This window comes from Danio rerio, chromosome 19 (assembly GCF_049306965.1).
Source record: "Danio rerio strain Tuebingen ecotype United States chromosome 19, GRCz12tu, whole genome shotgun sequence".
Classification (NCBI taxonomy): Eukaryota; Metazoa; Chordata; class Actinopteri; order Cypriniformes; family Danionidae; genus Danio; species Danio rerio.
In genome coordinates, this window is record NC_133194.1 from 25,709,799 (window position 1) to 25,729,559 (window position 19,761).

Sequence of the window (19,761 nt, forward strand, 5' to 3'; positions counted from 1 at the left end):
TCACCAGTAAGATTGCTTTCGGTTTGCTTGAAATCCATTTTTACCCATTGGTAAAGTTGCTTAAAGACTTCATTGTGAAAGACTATTTCATGTTTGTACAAAATACAACTGTACTTCTATTTGTTTTGTATCACGCATAAAGGTAAGGTTGTTCAATTGTATTTACTTTTTTATCCTGTAATCTAAGGAATTGGGAGTCATGGTTGTTCAACACAATTTCTTGGTTTGGCTAGTTAGCATGTTGCTAATTGTGACAGGGTCATGCGTGGCCGTTCAAGAAAATAAATATATGACAGAGATGCAGAGTAGCTATAGGGCAGTCCAATATCAAAGTTGTAAAAATTGAAAACAAACTACTTTAATAACCAAAGCAATCTTTGTAGAATAATAAAGTTCCAGATCGATTTTATTTATGTACCAAAAGTAAATCTAGGCACATTGACTAAGTGTTAAAGAACCCAACTTTTTCTTATTATTCAAATATATGTTTTATGCAAACTTTTACAAAATATAAGCTATAAGTTGTATTATGTGTAGCATTTTGTATTTTTCTGTTATTTCTTTCATGTATTAAAAAGGTTTATTAATAGCCCACAACTTTTCAAAACCAAGCGTTCATTTAATCATTCTAAGATTTAATCTACCAATTCACTAGACTTTGATTTGACAATATTATCTCTGCCAAACTGCCTGACTGCTATTTGCTATGGGTTCAAAGTATTTTTCTCAGAATACCCGTCGCTTCAGCAAACAGCAAAACAACAAGCGTGCCAACTACGCCTCTGTGTGACTCATGCATTCAGTAAACGGCCACAGCGTGGTGCTGTAGGCAAAACATATGCACCAGACTTCAGAATTCCTGTAAATGCAAAAATATATGTTGTGAAAGTTACAAATTAATTAACAATACCATTGTCCAATATTATATTTAGGTATTTTTCTTTCTCTAATTTAGTATGGATTCAGTGGGCGTGAATGTAATTGAAACTGCTGCTCTTGGTAGACCCTTCCAACTTGGGATGCTGTATGACTGCAGAAAAGATGCACTAGTACCAGGTATGCACAACAAATACCATGTGACAGAGAAATAACACAGAATAAAATAAAAAACTGATTTTGGACTGCTATATATATATATATATATATATATATATATATATATATATATATATATATATATATATATATATATATATATATATGTATATATATATATATATATATACACACACACACACACACACACACACACACACACACACACAACTTTTTTGATCACCAGCCACTGTGGCTAGTAGATTTCTAACATTACTAGCCACTCTACATTTTCACTAGCCACACTTCTTTTGTTGGGAAACATATTTTATATGCATAAATTTGACTTTGAAATGCCGAGATGACTTGATTTAGATGTTGTGTTATGTCCGCAACATGCCTCCTCATTCATTTAACTTCTTGTGTGTGTTGTGTATTAGCTTGCTCTGAGTGCATGAGCAAATGGGTTGTGTCGCAATGCAATCAGTTTTTATTTCACGACTTTGCAGGGCTCAAAATTAAGGATTTACCAAATTTATCTCTGACCACAACAAATAAGTATTTACAATGTTTTAATGTGTCAAAACAAAGAAAATATTACTGTATAGTTGCACTTTTTAATTCAACAAAACTTTTCTTTAAAAAAACATAAAATCTTTAAAAAAAAGAATTATTGTCATGTATCTAAAATATGCACAGTAATCGGTCCTGGCAAAAGGTCCCAGATCAGCAGTAAACTACACTTAAACGGGGAGTAATCTCCCATTAAACCAATGTTATTGTAAAAAAATATCATTAAACCATATTAACAAAAATAACTAAGCAAAAAGAAAGCAGGTGAAACATACCGTGTGTGATAATGAAAGGATGATAACATGCACATGGTTAATATAGACGCAAATATAGAATATAGAACCGTTTACTTGCGAAAATAAACCGTGTGTAGAGTAAACGCAACTGCTTTGGTAGATTCTCTCTAGAATAGACAAAATGCTTGTGCACCCTCAGTTCTGCTGCTTTCTAGAGCTTAAGATTGAAAAAAATATATATACATACATCCTTTTGTAAGCAACAGCAGTAACTGCTTTTGTTTGAATTATTCTTTGAACAAATTAACAGGCCTAATATTAAGTGTGTGAAAGTGATCATCATTTTACTATCACACACGGTATGTTTTCACCAGCTTTATTTTGATTACAGTTATTTTTGTTAATATAGTTTAATTATCATTCTTTACAATAACATTGCTTTAACAAGAGAATAACTCCCTGTTTATGTGTAGTAACTGCTAATCTGGCCAGGCCAGATTACTGTGCATATTTTAGATACAGGACAATAGATCTTTTTAAAACGTCATTTAAAAAAAAATAAAAAAAGTTTTGTTGAACAAAAAGTACATGTGCAGGTACATTTAGCTTGTTTTGACACATTTAAAATTTGTGGCAAAGAATTAATTTTTTCTTTTTGGTGTGGTCAGAGAGAAATTGGGTAAATTTTTAATTTTGAGACCTAAAAAAAGTCATGTAGAATAAAAACTAATTGCATTGCAACACAACCCATTGGCTTATGCACATTGAGCAAGCTCATGCAAATGAGGAGGCATGTGGACAACACAACATCTAAATCAAGTAATTTTAGCATGTCAAAGTCAAATTCATGCATATAAAATAATTGTGGCTAGATAAAATGGCGAAGGGCTAGTAATATTAGAATTCTACTAGCCACCAAGGCTGGTGATCAAAAAAGTTAATGTCAAGTCCTGTATAAATCCTCCTGAGAACCCGTCCATTGACTTGTGTCCTCTTTAGTGCAATTGCGTTTTCATAAAAATTTTTTTATTTATTTATCATTATTATAATTTTTGAGCTACTCTGTTAATTTTTGTTGTACTGTGCAGAGGACTACCAGGGCTTTCTAGTGATATGTCATTTGATTGGCTGGCATGCTAGGAACCACTTCTTACACCGCATACAAAATGGCTGACATACAAAAAAGCACATTTTATGGGCAGGAAAGAAGTATGTAAAATTGAGCTTTTTAATAGTTTTTTTTTATTTATTACATATATATTTGATTATTAAAGTGTCAGGAGCAATACATTTAGCTTTCAAAGCTGTTAACTTGTTTGTGTTTCAAAATATCATCCTTTTTTTAAATGTCCACTATAGCGGACACCAGGACCATCTTAATGTAAATAATGATTGCATGTTGTAGGCGGCAGAACTGAAGCAGAGAGGATTCTTTATAAAATAGTTGAGGGAGACTCTGATTTAGAGTCTGACAATCAGACAATTAGAAAATGACAATCAGTTTTCAATCGCTTTTTTGTTAAATTTGTTTTGGATTAACATCTTTTTTGTTTTTGTTTGAGTTCGGCTCTCTTTCAGAATAAACTGTCTCTGGAATTTCAATACGAAAGGAAAAAATGGCTTTTGTTTTACACACACACACACACACACATGCATATATATATATATATATATATATATATATATATATATATATATATATATATATATATATATATATATAGTTGAAGTCAGAATTATTGGCCCTTTTTGATATTTTTTTCTTTTTTAAATATTTCCCAAATGATTTTTAACAGAGCAGGGAAATTTTCACAGTATGTCTGATAATATTTTTCTTCTGGAGAAAGTCTTATTTCTTTTATTTCGGTTAGAATAAAAACAGTTATTAATTAAAAAAAATAATAATTTGGGGGACAAAATTATTAGCCCCTTTAAGCTATTTTTTTTTCGATAGTCTACAGAACAAACCATCATTATATGACCATTATATATCAATAATAACTTGCCTAATTACCCTAACCTGCCTAGTTTACCTTATTAACCTAGTTAGCCTTTAAATGTCACTTTAAGCTGTAGAGAAGTGTTTTGAAAAATATCTAGTCAAATATTATTTACTGCCATCATGGAAAAGCTAAAACAAATCAGTTAATAGAAATAATTTTTTAAAACTTTTATGGTTAGAAATGTGCTGAAACAATCTGCCTCCATTAAATAGAAATTGGGGAAAAAAATAAACAGGGGCGCTAGTAATTCAGGGGGGCTAATAATTCTGACTTCAACTATATATATATGTACGTTGCCTTAAGACGTGCCTTAGTGTCCCACCAGTGACAATTACAGCTACACACTTGTGTTTTATATTTATTTATTTATTACGTATATATGATACATACATGAAAAACTTTACAAAACATTCTTTACATAGATATTTATTTTACATACATATTTTATATCTAAATATAAATAAAAAAAATTCCAAATACATGCATGCATACTTAATAAAAATACTTATATATTACATATATATATATATATATAGACTGTATATTTTAAATATGTTCTTTATTCTACAGGTATCACCCTTTGGGATAAAGAGCAGCTACAGCAGAGCATTCACACTCGCCCTCAAATCAATACAGATTTCAAAGTCTCCACTTCAGACTCTATTGAAGACAAATCTAGCATATTTAACATTGACTCCTGTCTGGAGTTTAGTCTTTTAGGTGGACTCCTTCATGTTAGTGGAGCAGCCAAGTATCTTAATGATACTAAGATGTCCTTCAAACAGCAAAGACTGACCTTGCATTATCATTCAACGTCTAAATTTGAAGAACTGACCATGAATCACTTGGCTTCTGGAAATATATCCCACCATGAGGTCTTTGAGAATGACACAGCAACACATGTAGTGACAGCAGTGCTGTATGGGGCTGATGCTTGCTTTGTGTTTGACAGAGAAGTTTCATCAGATGAAAATGAAAGCACCATAGCTGCAGAAGTACAAGTTGCTTTGAATAAACTAAAGGGCATTTCAGTTGGTGCTAACATTGACTTGAGCATTAATGACAGTCAGAAAAATGCATTCCAAAAATTCAGTTGCACATTTTATGGTGATTTTCAGCTCCAATCTAATCCAACCTCTTTTGAGGATGCTTTAAAGGTTTATGCCGATCTCCCAAAAATGTTGGGAGAGAACAAAGAACTGGTCGTTCCATTGAGAGTGTGGCTTTATCCCTTAGACAAACTACACTCAAGAGCTGCAAAACTTCAAAGATACATAAACATAACTCTAATCAAAAACTTTGAATCAGTAATTGAGAGTCTAAATTCAACTGAGATGAAATGTGGAGATCTCCTGAAAGACACACCTGCTTTGACCTTTGCTGCATTTAATATCAAAGTAAAAAACATGAAGCAAAACTGTCACAACTACAAGTTGAGTCTGATGAAACAGCTTGGGATTCTTTTGCCAAAGATTCGTGGGGACATGGAAAAGGATTCAGCTCTGATTGATCTTCTGTGTGAGCATGAAGAATCTCCATTCAGAAGAAGTGACCTGGAACAGTGGCTGAAAGAGAAAGAAAATGAATCAAACATCATTAAAACGTTGCTCAGACAGCTGAATGAATCTGGAGCAAAGGTAGAAGACAACCTAGATAAAAGTTTGATGGATCTGGAAGTTGAAAATTTGCTCTGTTACACTTTCACATCCTTTGAGAGGTTGGATGTGCTCATTTCGAAACAAAAGACCTACCTGAGTCCTTCATCAATGAAAAAAAATGGGAGCATCTCTGATTTCTCGCAAACTACATGGCTCACCCCTGAAATCAAAAATACAATGAGGAGCAACTTGCAGTTGTTTAAAAGCATGATCAATTTAAAAGTTCACAAACCAGTCAAGTTTATTGCTACCTCAAAGGAAATGGAAAATAATCCAGGTTCCTGCATTCTCCTGTATGAAAAGGGAAGTGATGAAGCCATTTGTTTTACACCTCCAACAAAGCCAGCCTGTCCTATTGCTGAAAAGGTCAGAGGTGACAAAGTGGTTTTAAAAGTACCTTCACCATGTCCAGATACAGTGGAGACTAAGCTGCAGTACAAAATGAAAACAGAGACAGAATGGAAATCTCAGCCTCTGATGCAAAGCCAAGATACAGTTACTTTGACTGATCTCAGTCCAGACACGGAGTATGAGATTAAATGTACATCAATTGGAAAACTGAGCTACAGTGTAGACAGCGATGTCATCAGTGTCATCAGAAAGGTAGGATTGTCACTCATACAGTGCATCCGGAAAGTATTCACAGCGCTTCACTTTTTCCACATTTTTTATGTTACAGCCTTATTCCAAAATTGATTAAATTCATATATTTCCTCAAAATTCTACACACAATAGCCCATAATGACGATGTGAAAAATATTTTTTGAAATTGTTGCAAGTGTATTAAAAATAAAAAACCTGAAAAATCACGTGTACATAAGTATTCACAGACTTTGCTCAATACTTTGTTGATGCACCTTTGGCAGTAATTACAGCCTCAAGTCATTTTGAATATGATGCCACAAGCTTGGCACACTTGTCTTTGGGAATTTTTGCCCATTCCTCTTTGCAGTACTCTCAAGCTCAATCAGGTTGGATGGGAAAGGATGGTGTACAGCCATTTTCAGATCTCTCCAGAGATGTTCAATAGGATTCAGGTCTGGGCTGGGCCACTCAAGGACAATCACCAAATTGTTGTGAGGCCACTCCATTGATATTTTGGCGGTGTACTTTGGGTTATTGTACTGCTGAAAGATGAACCGTCGCCCCAGTCTGAGGTCAATAGCACTCTAAAGCAGGTTTTCATTCAGGATGTCTCTGTACATTGCTGCATTCATCTGTCCCTCTATCCTGACTATTCTTCCAGTTCCTACTACTAAAAAACATTCCCACAGCATGATACTGCTACCACCATGCTTCACTGTAGGGATGGTGTTAGCTTGGTGATAAGCAGTGGCATTTTCTCCAAATGTAAGGCCTGGCATTCACTCCAAAGAGTTAAATTTTAGTCTCATCAGACCAGAGAATTTTGTTTATTATGGTCTTAGAGTCCGTTAGATACCTTTTTGCAAATTTCAGGCAGGGAATGGCTTTCATCTGACCACTCTACCATACAGGCCCGACTAATTAATTGCTTCACAGATGGTTGTCCTTCTGTAAGGTTATCTTCTCTTCACAGAAGAACGCTGCAGCTCAGACAGAGTGACCATCATGTTATTGATCACCTTCCCTATTAAGGCCCTTCTTCCCTGATCACTCAGCTAAGATGGCCGGCAGCTCTAGGAACAGTCCAAACATCTTCCACTTATGGATGTGGAGGCCACTGTGCTCATTAGAACTTTCAGAGCAGCAGAATTTTTTTTTGTAGCAAACAATCCTGTCTCTGAGGTCTACAGACAATTCCTTTGTCTTCATGGTTGGTTTGTGCTTTGACATGCACTGTCAACCCAGGAGCCTTATATAGACAGGTGTATGACTTTTCAAATCATGTCCAATTAACTGAATTTACCACAGGTAAACTCCAATTAAGCTGCTAAATCATCTCAAGAATGATCAGTGGAAACAGAATGTACCTGAGCTCAATTTAGAGCTTCATTGCTAAAGCTGTGAATACTTATGTACGTGTGTGTAACAAAGGTTCTTTGTGTGGGAAGAAGAAGACAGGGTCGGCGTTGAAATAAGTAACAATCTTTTTATTTTAAGGTGCAACAAATGACAGCTCCCACTGTGTGGCCGTCGCTCAGCTCTCTCTCCCGACTGTTCCTCCCGTTCTCCTTAAGACGGGTGTCTCTCCGGCCCAATCACTAGAATAAACAGGTGTTGCTTATTATTTCTGATTGGCCTGCTGATTAGCCGCCGGGCTCTGAGCATGCTCTCCCCCTTTATTGGGTGTTCGATCATGCTTACCTCTCTACAGTGTGATTTTTCAGGTTTTTTATTTTTATGAATACTTTCCGGATGGACTGTAAAATATCAACAGAAGATTAGTTAAAAAATAAATATGCAAAAAATGTCAAGTATACACAGAAGGTTTCTTTTAATAAACTTGATAACTTGTGTGAATATATTTTTTTTAAGGCAATAAAAGGAACACAGCTGTTACCGGTAAGTCACATCTTTTTGATGAAAAGGGTATTTAAGCATGGGTTAATTTATGCTCTTTTGATATTTCATACCTCATACCAAGACAACAACCCTTTTGTTCAAGTGCAAGTACAATAATGTAAATACAGTAATGATTATATAATCTGCAATTTACACCAGTTCACCCCACACTAATTCATGTTATTTATTTACCAAATACCCTTTCTTATGGCAGCATTAAGCAAAAATAAATTAATATAATTGTATCCCAAACCACTTGATCAATGTTTTAATTTTGTAGGTGGATGCTTTAGAACATTTGTATGAAATAAAAGTAGAAGATAAGCTCAAGGAGATCAAAGAAATCTTATACACCCAAGATCTGCCAACAGCATTTGGCACAATCAGCAATTATTTTAAGGAGACTTCTCTTGTACTTAACATTGGTGTGACAGGAGAATCTGGTTCTGGAAAGTCCACATTTGTCAATGCATTCAGGGGTTTAGGAGATGAAGACGAGGGCTCTGCTAAAACCAGTTCAGTGGTGACCACTGCAGAGCCGGAAGTTTATTTTCATCCAAAATATGAAAATGTGAAATTGTGGGATCTTCCTGGCATTGGAACACCAAATTTCAAAGCCGATAAGTATCTCGAGTTGGTTGAGTTTGAGCGCTATGATTTTTTCATCATCATCGCTTCAGATCGATTCAGAGAATGCCACACTCAGCTGGCCAAAGGGATCATGAGGATGGGGAAGAAGTTTTACTTTGTTCGCTCCAAAATTGATGCAAGCATTACAGCTGAGAAGAAGAAGAAGAACTTTGACCAGAAAAAGACACTGGATTCCATCCGAGAAGACTGCGAAAATGGTTAGTTGCTCAGTTCATATGACAAAATACTTTTGTTTTCAGAATGTGGCAAGTGACACAAGTACTGATGAGGATCACCTGTGTGTGCCACCTGTCTCTTGTCCAACAGGAGGAGCGAAAGTATAAAAGTAGGATTGATGACAGAGAAAAACAAGAGGACCATAGTAAAGCCACAGTCACACTTCCATTCATATGCATGCAAATGTGACAGACTGCAAATGCAAGCTCGTTCAAAAATTTTGCAGATCACTTGGTGAACTCTGACATGCAAAATCTCATCATGTGATTGCATGAGGCCAGTCAAAGATCAAAACATAAAATATGGACCAATCACTTTTTTAATGTCCAATCGTCTTGTTTAATCCCACTCCTTTTCGCAGTGTCGTACGACAGAATTTTGCATGCTCAAACTCTAGTGTGACCGTGGCATATTACGGTTCAAACTCGCTCCTACTTTATACTGTCCAGTGCTTAACTTGTGTGTTGCGAGGTTCCGGAACAGATCAGAGTAACGGATCCGGCATGTGACCCTTGGATGTAGAGGTATCACGCACGAAAGTCAAGAGCGGGGAGGGGGAGTGGCTTTGGCATGGGATGGCAGAGGGGTGTCATGGATAAAAGTAAAGAGCAGCGGGGTTGTTGCAGTTGAAAGTAAAGAGAGTTGGGGAATTGTGGAAGAAAATGAAAGTAAACAGCGAATGGGGGAGGAGGGCATTTGAGGTGGGGGGATCTGTCAAATCAGGTGAATAACATGAATATATTTTACAAGGCAAAATTAATAATAGCAATATTCATAATTGTATTTTCGTGTGTGGATTATCCGGCTGGACAAAACGTGTAAGTGTAATGAACTGTGTTTGAACACAGAGCTTATTATTTGCAATCTTCGAAAAGCCTATGGGAAAATCCTATAGGGATAGGATAGTAGTTTCTCCACTTTATAATAAGAATAGTAATAATAATATGCATGCTGATAATTATAAAATATATCTAAATTTATGCCTTAGTTACTGATGCCCTGTCATGTCTCTTTTTATAGGTCTGAGAAAGATTGGGATAGAATATCCTGTTGTGTTCCTGATTTCTGGATGGGACCTTGGAAAGTATGATTTAAATCTGCTGCAGGAGATGATGGAGAAAGAGATTCTCAAGTGTAAGAGAATTCTGCTCAAGTCAGCTTTGCTAAATGTCAAACAGGAGGTTATTGAGCAAAGGAAGGATACTCTTAAGAGAAACATTGAAAGAGTAACAGAGCAGTCTGTCGCTATCACTGATGTTCACCTCCCGGGTCTTTCAATTTCTGTGAATGTAGACATCATAGCAGAAGAGTTGACAAAGTACTACAGTGAGTTTGGTCTGGATGATCAGAGTCTACAGAAACTCTGTGAACGATCTGGGAAAACCATAGAGGAACTGAAGAGTCTGATGAAGTCTCCCCTGTGTTATGGAATAAACACATCTTTAATAATAAACTTGCTGGAGGCTGAAGTTCCTAAAATTGAAAATGAGTATTTTTTGAGCTTCATGCCATTTATTGGCACTGAAATAAAAAAAATAAAGTCCAGTGTGGCAGTCTCATCAATGCTGAAGACAGCTCTGAATGTCATAGCAGAAGACATCAGAAATGTGATAATAGCATTACTGGAGACTGAAGTGTAAATGTTTAAGATGGAGCCCAGACCTAAATTCTTTTGAACATCTATGGAGAGATCTGAAAATGGCATGCTGGTAAATCCCAATGAGGCATGGCACTGCCAATTTTTTTTTTTTTTTTTTTTTTTTTTTACTACTGGGAAAGCAACATTTAAAGAATTGTGTACTGGGTTTCTTTTTGAGACCCAGTATCAATTCCGCTGTGGGTACAGGGTAAAATAGCTTGTTCCAGAGTTTCTCCTAAATCTTTGATATGTGCATCACTTCCAATTTCACAAAGGTTACATGACTTTTTTTAATCCAATAGTTGTACATACACTAAAAATGTGGCCACAGTTTAGAAAGCATTTTGGCTTTCAGGCTCTCTCTATTGCAGGTCCTATTGCCCCTAACTGTTTATTTGCCCCATCATGTATGGACTCATTTCAGGTGTGGGAGGAGAAGGGGATTAAATGCCTGAAAGATTTATTCATTAATAATATTTTCTGCTTCTTTGAAGAGCGTGCCCATATTTTTTCTCTGTCCAAAATCAATTTTTTCAGATTTCTGCAAATATGAAGCTTTGTTGAGTCAAAATTTACATCCTTTCCTGAATTTCCTGCTGCCTCAGTAATTGATGTAGATTTGTAGACTAATTTCTCTTATATACTCTTTAATTTGTACAATAGATCTTCAAAGTCTTGAACATTAAAACCTCTTGGCAGCTTGACTTGAGCAGAGACTTCACCGATTCAGAATGGAATGGTATTTTAAATAAAGTACACTCATAATCACACTGTACTAGACATGCCCTTATTCAATTTAAAATACTTCACAGGTTACATTTTACCAATTTAAAGTTGTCTAGGATCTATCCTACTATTAGTCCAGCTTGCAGTAGATGGTCAAATTCACATGCCACAGCTGGCCACATGTTTTGATTCTGCCCAAATCTAGGGAGGTTTTGGAAAAATATTTTTCAATCATTTAGTTGTATGTATGGTTTTCCTATAGAACCTGAACCCCTGTTGGCATTTTTTGGAACCAGTCCTGAAAATATTGTGCTTATAGAAGAAGTATGTAGAGTAATAGCTTTTACCATGCTATTGGCAAGGAGTTTTATTCTTCTGTATTGGAAAAAAAAAAAACTGATGCCCTAACACATAGTAGATGGATTAAAGACGTGATATATTTTATTCAGATTGAAAAAATCTAATTTATAAAAAAAAAATATATATATATATATATATATATATTTTTTTTTTTTTTTAAAACATGGATTCTCTTTCTTACATACTTTGACAATTTTGTACAATACAATTTTTAGAGCAGGAGGATATTTAATCCCATATAATGACCGCCTCATTATTTTTTAAAATCATTTCTCTTTCATCTCACTGTAACCTGCTATGTTTATCTTCTGTTAAAGCCACAAAAGGGAAAGTTGTGTTGGGGATGTTTTTTGTATATTTTGTTTTGTTGTTGTTGACTGTTTTTTCTGTTTTGTGCAAATGTATAAAAAATCCTTATAAATAAATTATTAAAAAAAACTACACCTATGTAAACAGTGGTTGAATGAGATAAAACTTCTTTGCAAATCTGTAAAATAAGTGAATGATAAAAGGCCCTTAAGCTTATCTATTTTCTGCATTTTTATCATTTAATTTTTAAAGCCTCTTTTTTATTTTTATTTCATTTATTTTATTGCAATTTATAAAACAAAAAAAAAAACAGTTTTTTTTTGTTCTTAAGATGCACATTATGTTTGCCTATTTTATTACTCAACCTTGAGATGACATATTGTAAGTATGTACTATTTTGTTTGTATGTTCAACTTAAAACAGATTTTTTAAAAAGTCCTCGGTTTGAGTCATTCATTCATGACATGAAAGACAGAAACCAATCATATGTATTTTGTGCCAGAAAAAGATTTGATCTGTTTATTTCGAGTCCTCGGTTTGAGTCATTCGTTCATCACGTGAAAGACAGAAGCCAATCCTATGCATTTAGAGCCGGTAGAGGATTTGATTCGTTCATCTCCTAAATCCTTAGTTTGAGTCATTTTTTCATCACATAAAAGACAGAAGCCAATCATATGTATTTAGAGCCGGAAAAGGATTTGATCCATATATCTCTCGAGTCCTCGGTTTGAGTCATTCGTTCTTCATAATAAAGACATAAGCCAATAGGTGTGTTTGACTTCATGCAGTGCTGCGCAGATTAATCGAAATCTGTCTTAAAGCAGTGCATGCTGTTTAGAAATTTTGTACGGATTGACACTGCACAGACATTTTAAATTGATTTAGATTATTATACTTTTTTTTTCCTGTCAAGCCATTTATCCACAAGTTTGAAAAGTGACATTGATGTACCTGCTCTTTCTGGGAAATGTTTACTAAAAGTGTTCAATCTTTTTGGATTAAAGGGCTTTTGAAAATGCTTTCTTTATCCAAAACAATCTTAATCATTGTTTAAGACTTAATCAAAACACCTTGTTTAGGGTTTTACACTAAAATATATTGGAAAGCTTTATATCCATAAATGTACATAAATGCAACCCCCGCTTTAGCATATTCAAACAAGTAGAAGGCCTATTCATTTTTGTTTATATTACTCTCTTATTTTCCCTTATTTCTGCTGTCCAGTTTCACTGCTTTGCCTGCGCTTGGCTAATCTCGTTGATCACCGGCTGAAACCGCGCTTCATTTGTAGTCTTTTAATAAACATGATGTGTACAAGATAGAGACTGTATGAAAAGTTAATTGTTTGTTTTGAAATTTGTGAAACTAAATTTGTCCAATAATAAACCCGAAACACACGTGGTTGTTTTCATGCGGTGAACTCGGCCAATCATGAACTATCGGTGTCGTCCTCGCAGGTTCTGCAGTCGCTCTTCAGAAGCTGCACTGGCTGAATCCGTCATCTGTCTTGGTACTTTGATGCCACATGTGACAGTCACATGGCATTGATACAGTATCAACTCAAGACTAAATTTTTAACCAGCATGCACCACTTTAAGACAATCTATGCAGTGTTGCATGAAGTCGAACTCACCTAAAAGAAAGAACAAACGACTTGAATTAAGTGATTTGGGTCACATTTTACAATAAGGTTTTTTAGTTAATGTTAATTAATGCATTTACTAACATAAACTAACAATAAACAATACCTTTACTACTGTATTTGTTCATGCTAGTTAACGTTACTTAATGAAAATACAGTAGTTCATTGTTAGTTCATGTTCACTCATGGTGCATTAACTAATGTTAACAAGCATGGACTTGGATGTTAATTATGCATTAGTAAATGTTTAAATATGATTAATAAATGCTGTGCATGTGTTTTTCATGATTAATTCATATTAGTAAATGCATTAACTAATGAACCTTATTGTAAAGTGTTACAGTGATTTGTTTATTCGTGCATGCACCAGGGTTCCCGCGGGTACTTAAAAAGTCTTAAATTAAAATCCGGGAAATGAAGGTGTTAAATTGTCTTAAATTTACCGTAAAGTTGCTGTAGGTATTAAATTTTCAGCGGGTGTGCTTAATGACTATAGGGAAGCACAGTGGTCCACCGTAAAACATCTAATAGCTGATCAATGTATTATGTGTGAAACAGGAGAGAATTGACAGTCTCCGTGATTTATTAACTTATTAAGGTAGGTCGGCTACAGACACTTATGTCCGTCTGCACCTGCATGCTGTCATTACGCGGTTATTGAGGTATTCTGTATTTTTATTTAAAAAGAGTTTTTTGTTAGGGACCATGGGGCTTAAAGCCGTCGAGTCGCACATGAAAGGAGGAAAGCACCAGTGGCACATTGCCGCAGCTAGTCATGGCGGGTCCAGGTTAATCCCTGCATTGTTTGCAGCTAGACCTAACAATGTTGCTAGTTCGCGGTAAATGAACAGTCGTGTGATGCATTTCGATTAGTGCGAGAAAGTAATCCAATTGTTTGTTACAATATTAAAATCCATTTCTGCAAAGGTGAAGCAAATGATGACAGAGCTGCCAGATCAATAAAAACAGTCATTCAAGCCGTTAAGGCATTTCAGCAGTCGCTCATACACTGCGTATTACGTTACAGCACTAAATCTGATTGTACAGCTAGCTGACAGGCAAGATGAAATGTTGGAATGTTCTTGACTGTTGAAAAGATGAACAAACAATCCTAACAAACAACATGCTAAATTAGCCAGATCAGTAGTGCATCCTGGCCAGTAGCAGCAGCAGTGAAAGGGTGTTCAGTGCTGCTTGGTGAGTGCAGAACTGTGCTAAAGCCGGAAAAGGATTTGATCTGTTCATCTCGGGTTTGAGTCATTCATTCATCACTTGAAAGACAGAAGCCAATGCATTTAGAGCCGGAAAAATATTTGATCCATTAATTTCTCAAGTCCTTGGTTTTGAATAATATCTCTTTACATGCTGTCACACCAATCGTGTTTCCGCTCAGACTTTAAGCATTGGTTAAAATTATATGTTACCAGGGCTTTACATTAACACCCACCAACCCCCCAAATACAGGTAGATTTCAGCGGTGGCGGGTTAGACAGACACTCTAACTAACCACTCTGGCAGGTTGAATTTTTTTTTAAAATTGTAGTCTTCTTAAAAGTAAAGTGACATAAAAACGAGTTGCAATGTGAGACTACAAAACTACAATTCCCATGAGCAGTGTTCACGCATGCGCAATACTTAACGTCACACAAAGTTAACTGAACGAGTAGTTAACGTTAGTTATGTGGCGCCGCATAAAGGGAGTAACTAAACCAGGAGAAACACAAAAAGAAAACTTGGTAATGATCAACAAGTTGAAACAAAAACAAAAATACAATTTAACGACAAATGGAAATTGGGTCGGGAATAGCTAGTGCATGACCCTGACAGGGAAATGATGTACTGCTCGGGCTGTAGGCTGTATGGCGGTGAGAAGGTGAAGGTGGCTTCCTTTGTGATTGGCACAAATAATTTCAAACTTGAAACTATCAAGAACCATGAAGTGTCCGTCGGGCATACTCTTAGTATCCTAATTGGGCAAAGACGGCTTCTCTTAAAAGTAGTGTGGCAGTGAAATCCCTCCTCGTCATGAAGTCTGCCGAACTCGAGAAGATGAGGATACTGTTTTGGAACGCACACGCTGTCTACGTATGGATGTGCGAGTAAGTATTTTATTTTTTAAAGGGTGTAAAAGCTAGTTTAATCTAACAAAGCTTGGTTAGTCTAATATTAGTCAATTTGTATTTGCTTTAGGATGGATGAGAAAAAGAGCCTGAAAGTTGGAAGTACTTACAGAAACTCTATTAGAGCTAAGGAGTTTGTTTATTCAATTTAATTCAATTCAGCTTTATTTGTATAGCGCTTTTACAATGTAGATCGTGTCAAAGCAGCTTCACATAAATAGTCATAGTAACTGGAACAGTGTAGTTCAGTTTTTAGTGTTTAAGTTCAGTTCAGTTTAGCTCAGTTCAGTGTGATTTAAAATCCTTACTGAGAGTTCAAACACTGAAGAGCAAATTCATCGATGCATACCTCTACCAATCCTGAACCATGCGAGCCAGTGGCTACAGCGGAGAGGGAGAAAAAACTTCACCTGATAGGAGTGAAGAAAAAAAAACCTTGAGAGAACCAGACTCAGTTGGGCACGACCATTTTAATTTCTCCGCTGGCCAAAAGTCTTGTACAGAGCTTCAGTCACCGCGGTGGAGGCTGGAAGATGGCTTCAGCAAAGACTCGTCTGTCCCTGGAGCGTCGCTGGAATCAGACTCATGTTCTCCACTCCCCATGACCATCCGCGCAGCAGCAGCTCAGGATACGGCCTGGTCCCGGATATGAAAACCTTGGGATCATCTTGTCGCTGGTCTTGGATCCAATCAGTGACTCTGCATAATCTGAGGACCTTGGGATGAATTTCCCCAGGTGAAAATAGAGAATAAAGAGAATAATTAGCGTAGCTGCTGTTCATAGTGTATATAAGCAAGATGCAGAAGCCTGTGGGGAACCCGCTAGGTGATGCATTGAGTGTATGCTTTACTAAACAGATAGGTCTTTCATCTAGTTTTGAACTGGGAGAGTGTGTCTGAGCCTCGGACGTTATCAGGAAGGCTATTCCAGGGTGAAGGAGCCATGAAAGAGAAGGCTCGACCTCCTTTACTCGATTTTGCTATTCTAGGTACTACCAGAAGCCCTAAGTTTTGAGATCTTAAAGAGCGAGTTGGATTGTAGCGAAATAGAAGGTTGGTTAGATAAACAGGAGCTAGATTATTTAAAGCTTTATAGGTGAGAAGTAATATTTAAAATTCAATACGAAACTTAACAGGCAGCAAGTGTAAGGAGGATAAAATTGGGGTGTTATGATTATATTTTCTAGACCTGGTAATAACTCTGGCAGCTGCATTTTGTACTAATTGAAGTTTGTTAATAGAGGCGCTGAGCAGCCAGCAAATAGAGCATTGCAGAAATTCAGCCTCGAAGTCATAAAAGCATGGACTAGTTTTTCTGCATCTGAGATGGATAGCATATTTCGTAATTTAGCGATATTTCTCAGATGAAAGAAGGCAGTTTTTGTGACATGGGATATATGGTTTTCAAAAGTTAGATTGCTGTCTAATATGACACCCAGATCTTTTATAGTAGAGCTAAAGCTAACTTTGTATCCCTCTAATTGTAGATTGAGTTGCGAGATCTGCTGTGTACAAGATTTAGGCCCAATAAGTAATAATTCTGTTTTGTCGGAGTTTAAGAGAAGAAAATTGTTGGTCATCCAGTCTTTAATGTCTTTGATACACTCAGTTAGTTGGGACGTCTCGTCAGGTTTAGTTGAAATATATAATTGAGTATCATCTGCATAGCAGTGAAAGCTGATCCCATGTCTTCTAATAATGTCTCCCAGAGTTAGCATGTAAATTGTAAACAGCAAAGGGCCTAAAACTGATCCTTGAGGCACCCCATACTTTACTGGGCTGACTTGTGAAGGCTGTCCATTAGTATACACAAACTGGTAACGGTCAGTTAAGTATGACTTAAACCATTGTAGAGCCTGTCCCTGGACACCTGTAGACTTTAAGCGATTTATGAGGATATTGTGGTCAATGGTGTCAAATGCCACACTAAGATCGAGTAAAACTAATAGCGAGACGCACCCTTGGTCAGCAGCTAAGAGTAAATCATTGGTTATTTTCACTAATGCGGTTTCTGTACTGTGATGAGCCCTGAAACCTGACTGAAACACTTCAAAAATATTGTTCGTCTGCAGAAAGGAGCATAATTGAGTAGAAACAACTTTTTCTAGTATTTTAGACATAAATGGAAGATTTGAAATAGGCCTATAGTTAGCTAAGTTGTTGGGGTCTAGTTGCGGTTTCTTAATAATAGGTTTAATAACAGCTAGCTTGTAAGAGTTTGGAACATGGCCTATAGATAAAGAAGAGTTGATAATGTTAAGAAGAGGTTCTCCTATAGCAGGTAGCAGCTCTTTCAGTAATTTTGTTGGAATTGAGTCCAGCATACACGTAGCTGGTTTAGAGCTATTTATAATTTTATCTAGCTCTTCCTGTTCTATGATTTTGAAGCAGTGTAGGTTATTATTATGATTCAATGAAATATTTACAGGATTTGGAGTATAAGCGGTGCAGAAAGTTTGGCATCACCTATTTTTTTTTTTGTCTAAAGCCTTCTATTTTATCACTGAAAAAATTCATGAAGTCATCACTACTAATTTGCGGTGGAACAGTTTGTTCCAAGGATGACCGATTATTTGCTAATTTAGAGATGGTGGCGCCCAGGATAGTTGGAATCTGTGTAGAAATATTTCTTATACGGGCACCAGGAAAGCAGAAAGTACGTACTTTATTACCTTTTGAGGAGGCGGCACGGACATGACGAACGATCGAGACACCGATGATGGCCACATCGGGACCCGTCTCGCGGAGAGGGGAGAAGCGGTTCCCCGTGGAGATCTCGAACACGGTAGGAGGAGATGTTCTGCCCCGGGATCTGGCAAGCACCTTACGCAGCTGTACCCAGGCGCCGTGGTAGCCGGGTGTCGGCGTGAACGGCGCCTGGCCGAGCCGCACCCCGGGTGCGCTGGGCCTAGACAGAGAAGGACGCGGGGTTGAGGTAGAGGGAGTGATGTGGTTGTAATTTCCACTTACCTTAGATGATGAGGCTGCCTTAGCGTTAGGCACAACAAGCAACGCCCGTTGTTCCTGCAGCCGCGTCCGCCTCACCGTAAGCGCACGGATCTGGGACTCCACTTCTTACAGCTCCAGCTCCAACACCTCCATCGATGCTTCTCCTGCACACAAAGACAGAGACACAAGCAACATTTTATAGTGTAAAGAGCAAGGCCAGTAAGTCAAAAGTGTATGGTAAAAGAGGTCGGTAGCTTTAGCTGACCAGCGGTGCTAGCATTCTAAAGCTACAAACAACAGGCGGATGCTCGAGGGACAGACCGTTTAAAGCAGTTTTGTTTGTATAAATGTGTTAAGGGTTTATTCACCCTAAGTAGGAGAGACAAATACTTAGCGAATGAGGAAGAATTTTATGATTAAGATCTAAATTGCGAGTAAATAGCGAGTCCAAACTTCAAGCACATGCAGTAGGCGACCGAACGGAGACAGTGACGTCACTTGAGCATGCGCACCTATTACATTGCCTAGGCCGAAAGAGAAAAACTGAGAGAAGCTCTAACCACCACAAAATTCTTGTCAGTAATGTCCAACGGTTCAACAGACAGTGGTGTTTTGGAAGAGGAGCTAGTGTACAGTACGTCAGGTGGGCAGTAGCAGGGAAAATGGAACTGCGTTTTGTAGGTATCCAATCGGTGGACAAACCAGATAGCAGCCACATTGCTGAGGCCATACATTTAATAATGGAGACTGTGTCTGGGACAGAAGATGAGAAAGGGCAATGGCTACAAAAAGTGATAGCTTTTGGGATGGACGGAGCTGTCGTCATGACAGGGGTTAAGAAAGGTGCTGTCAGCCAGATACGCAGAGACCGAGATTACATTTTGGGTATACACTGCATGTCTCATCGGTTGAAACTGGCATATAGTAATGCCATGTCCTAAAACAGTCTTGCAAGGAAAGTGGATGAAATGCTTAACAGCCTGGATGCTTTCTATCACAAGAGCACTCTTAACAGGGCACAGTTGAGGAAAAGCTATGATGAGATTGGTATGAATCATCTGATGCCAACAAGAATAGGAGGAGCACAGTGGGTTTCACATTTTCTTTGAGCCATTCATAACATTTTGAGAGGATACAAGGGACTTGTGCTCCACCTAGAG

General features: G+C 37.1%; 1 protein-coding gene across 1 annotated transcript; it reads left to right on the forward strand.

Annotated features, from left to right (window-relative positions):
* The first annotated feature begins 2 nt into the window (after positions 1-2).
* On the forward strand, positions 3-12,361 carry si:dkey-79i2.4. Its single transcript, XM_073931672.1, has 6 exons — positions 3-142; positions 956-1,056; positions 4,418-6,108; positions 7,963-7,989; positions 8,270-8,837; positions 9,877-12,361. Exons 2-6 carry the CDS (start codon positions 957-959, stop codon positions 10,494-10,496), a joined length of 3,006 nt encoding a protein of 1,001 aa, XP_073787773.1. The 5' UTR covers positions 3-142; position 956; the 3' UTR covers positions 10,497-12,361.
* Positions 12,362-19,761: the final 7,400 nt, after the last annotated feature.

Excerpts from the sequence above, each read along its gene's own strand:
- si:dkey-79i2.4 (XM_073931672.1), top strand. The coding sequence starts at position 957 with ATGGATTCAGTGGGCGTGAATGTAATTGAAACTGCTGCTCTTGGTAGA. Across the intron at positions 6,109-7,962 it reads TCATCAGTGTCATCAGAAAG|GCAATAAAAGGAACACAGCT; the intron begins GTAGGATTGTCA and ends ATTTTTTTTAAG. Across the intron at positions 8,838-9,876 it reads CCGAGAAGACTGCGAAAATG|GTCTGAGAAAGATTGGGATA; the intron begins GTTAGTTGCTCA and ends CTCTTTTTATAG.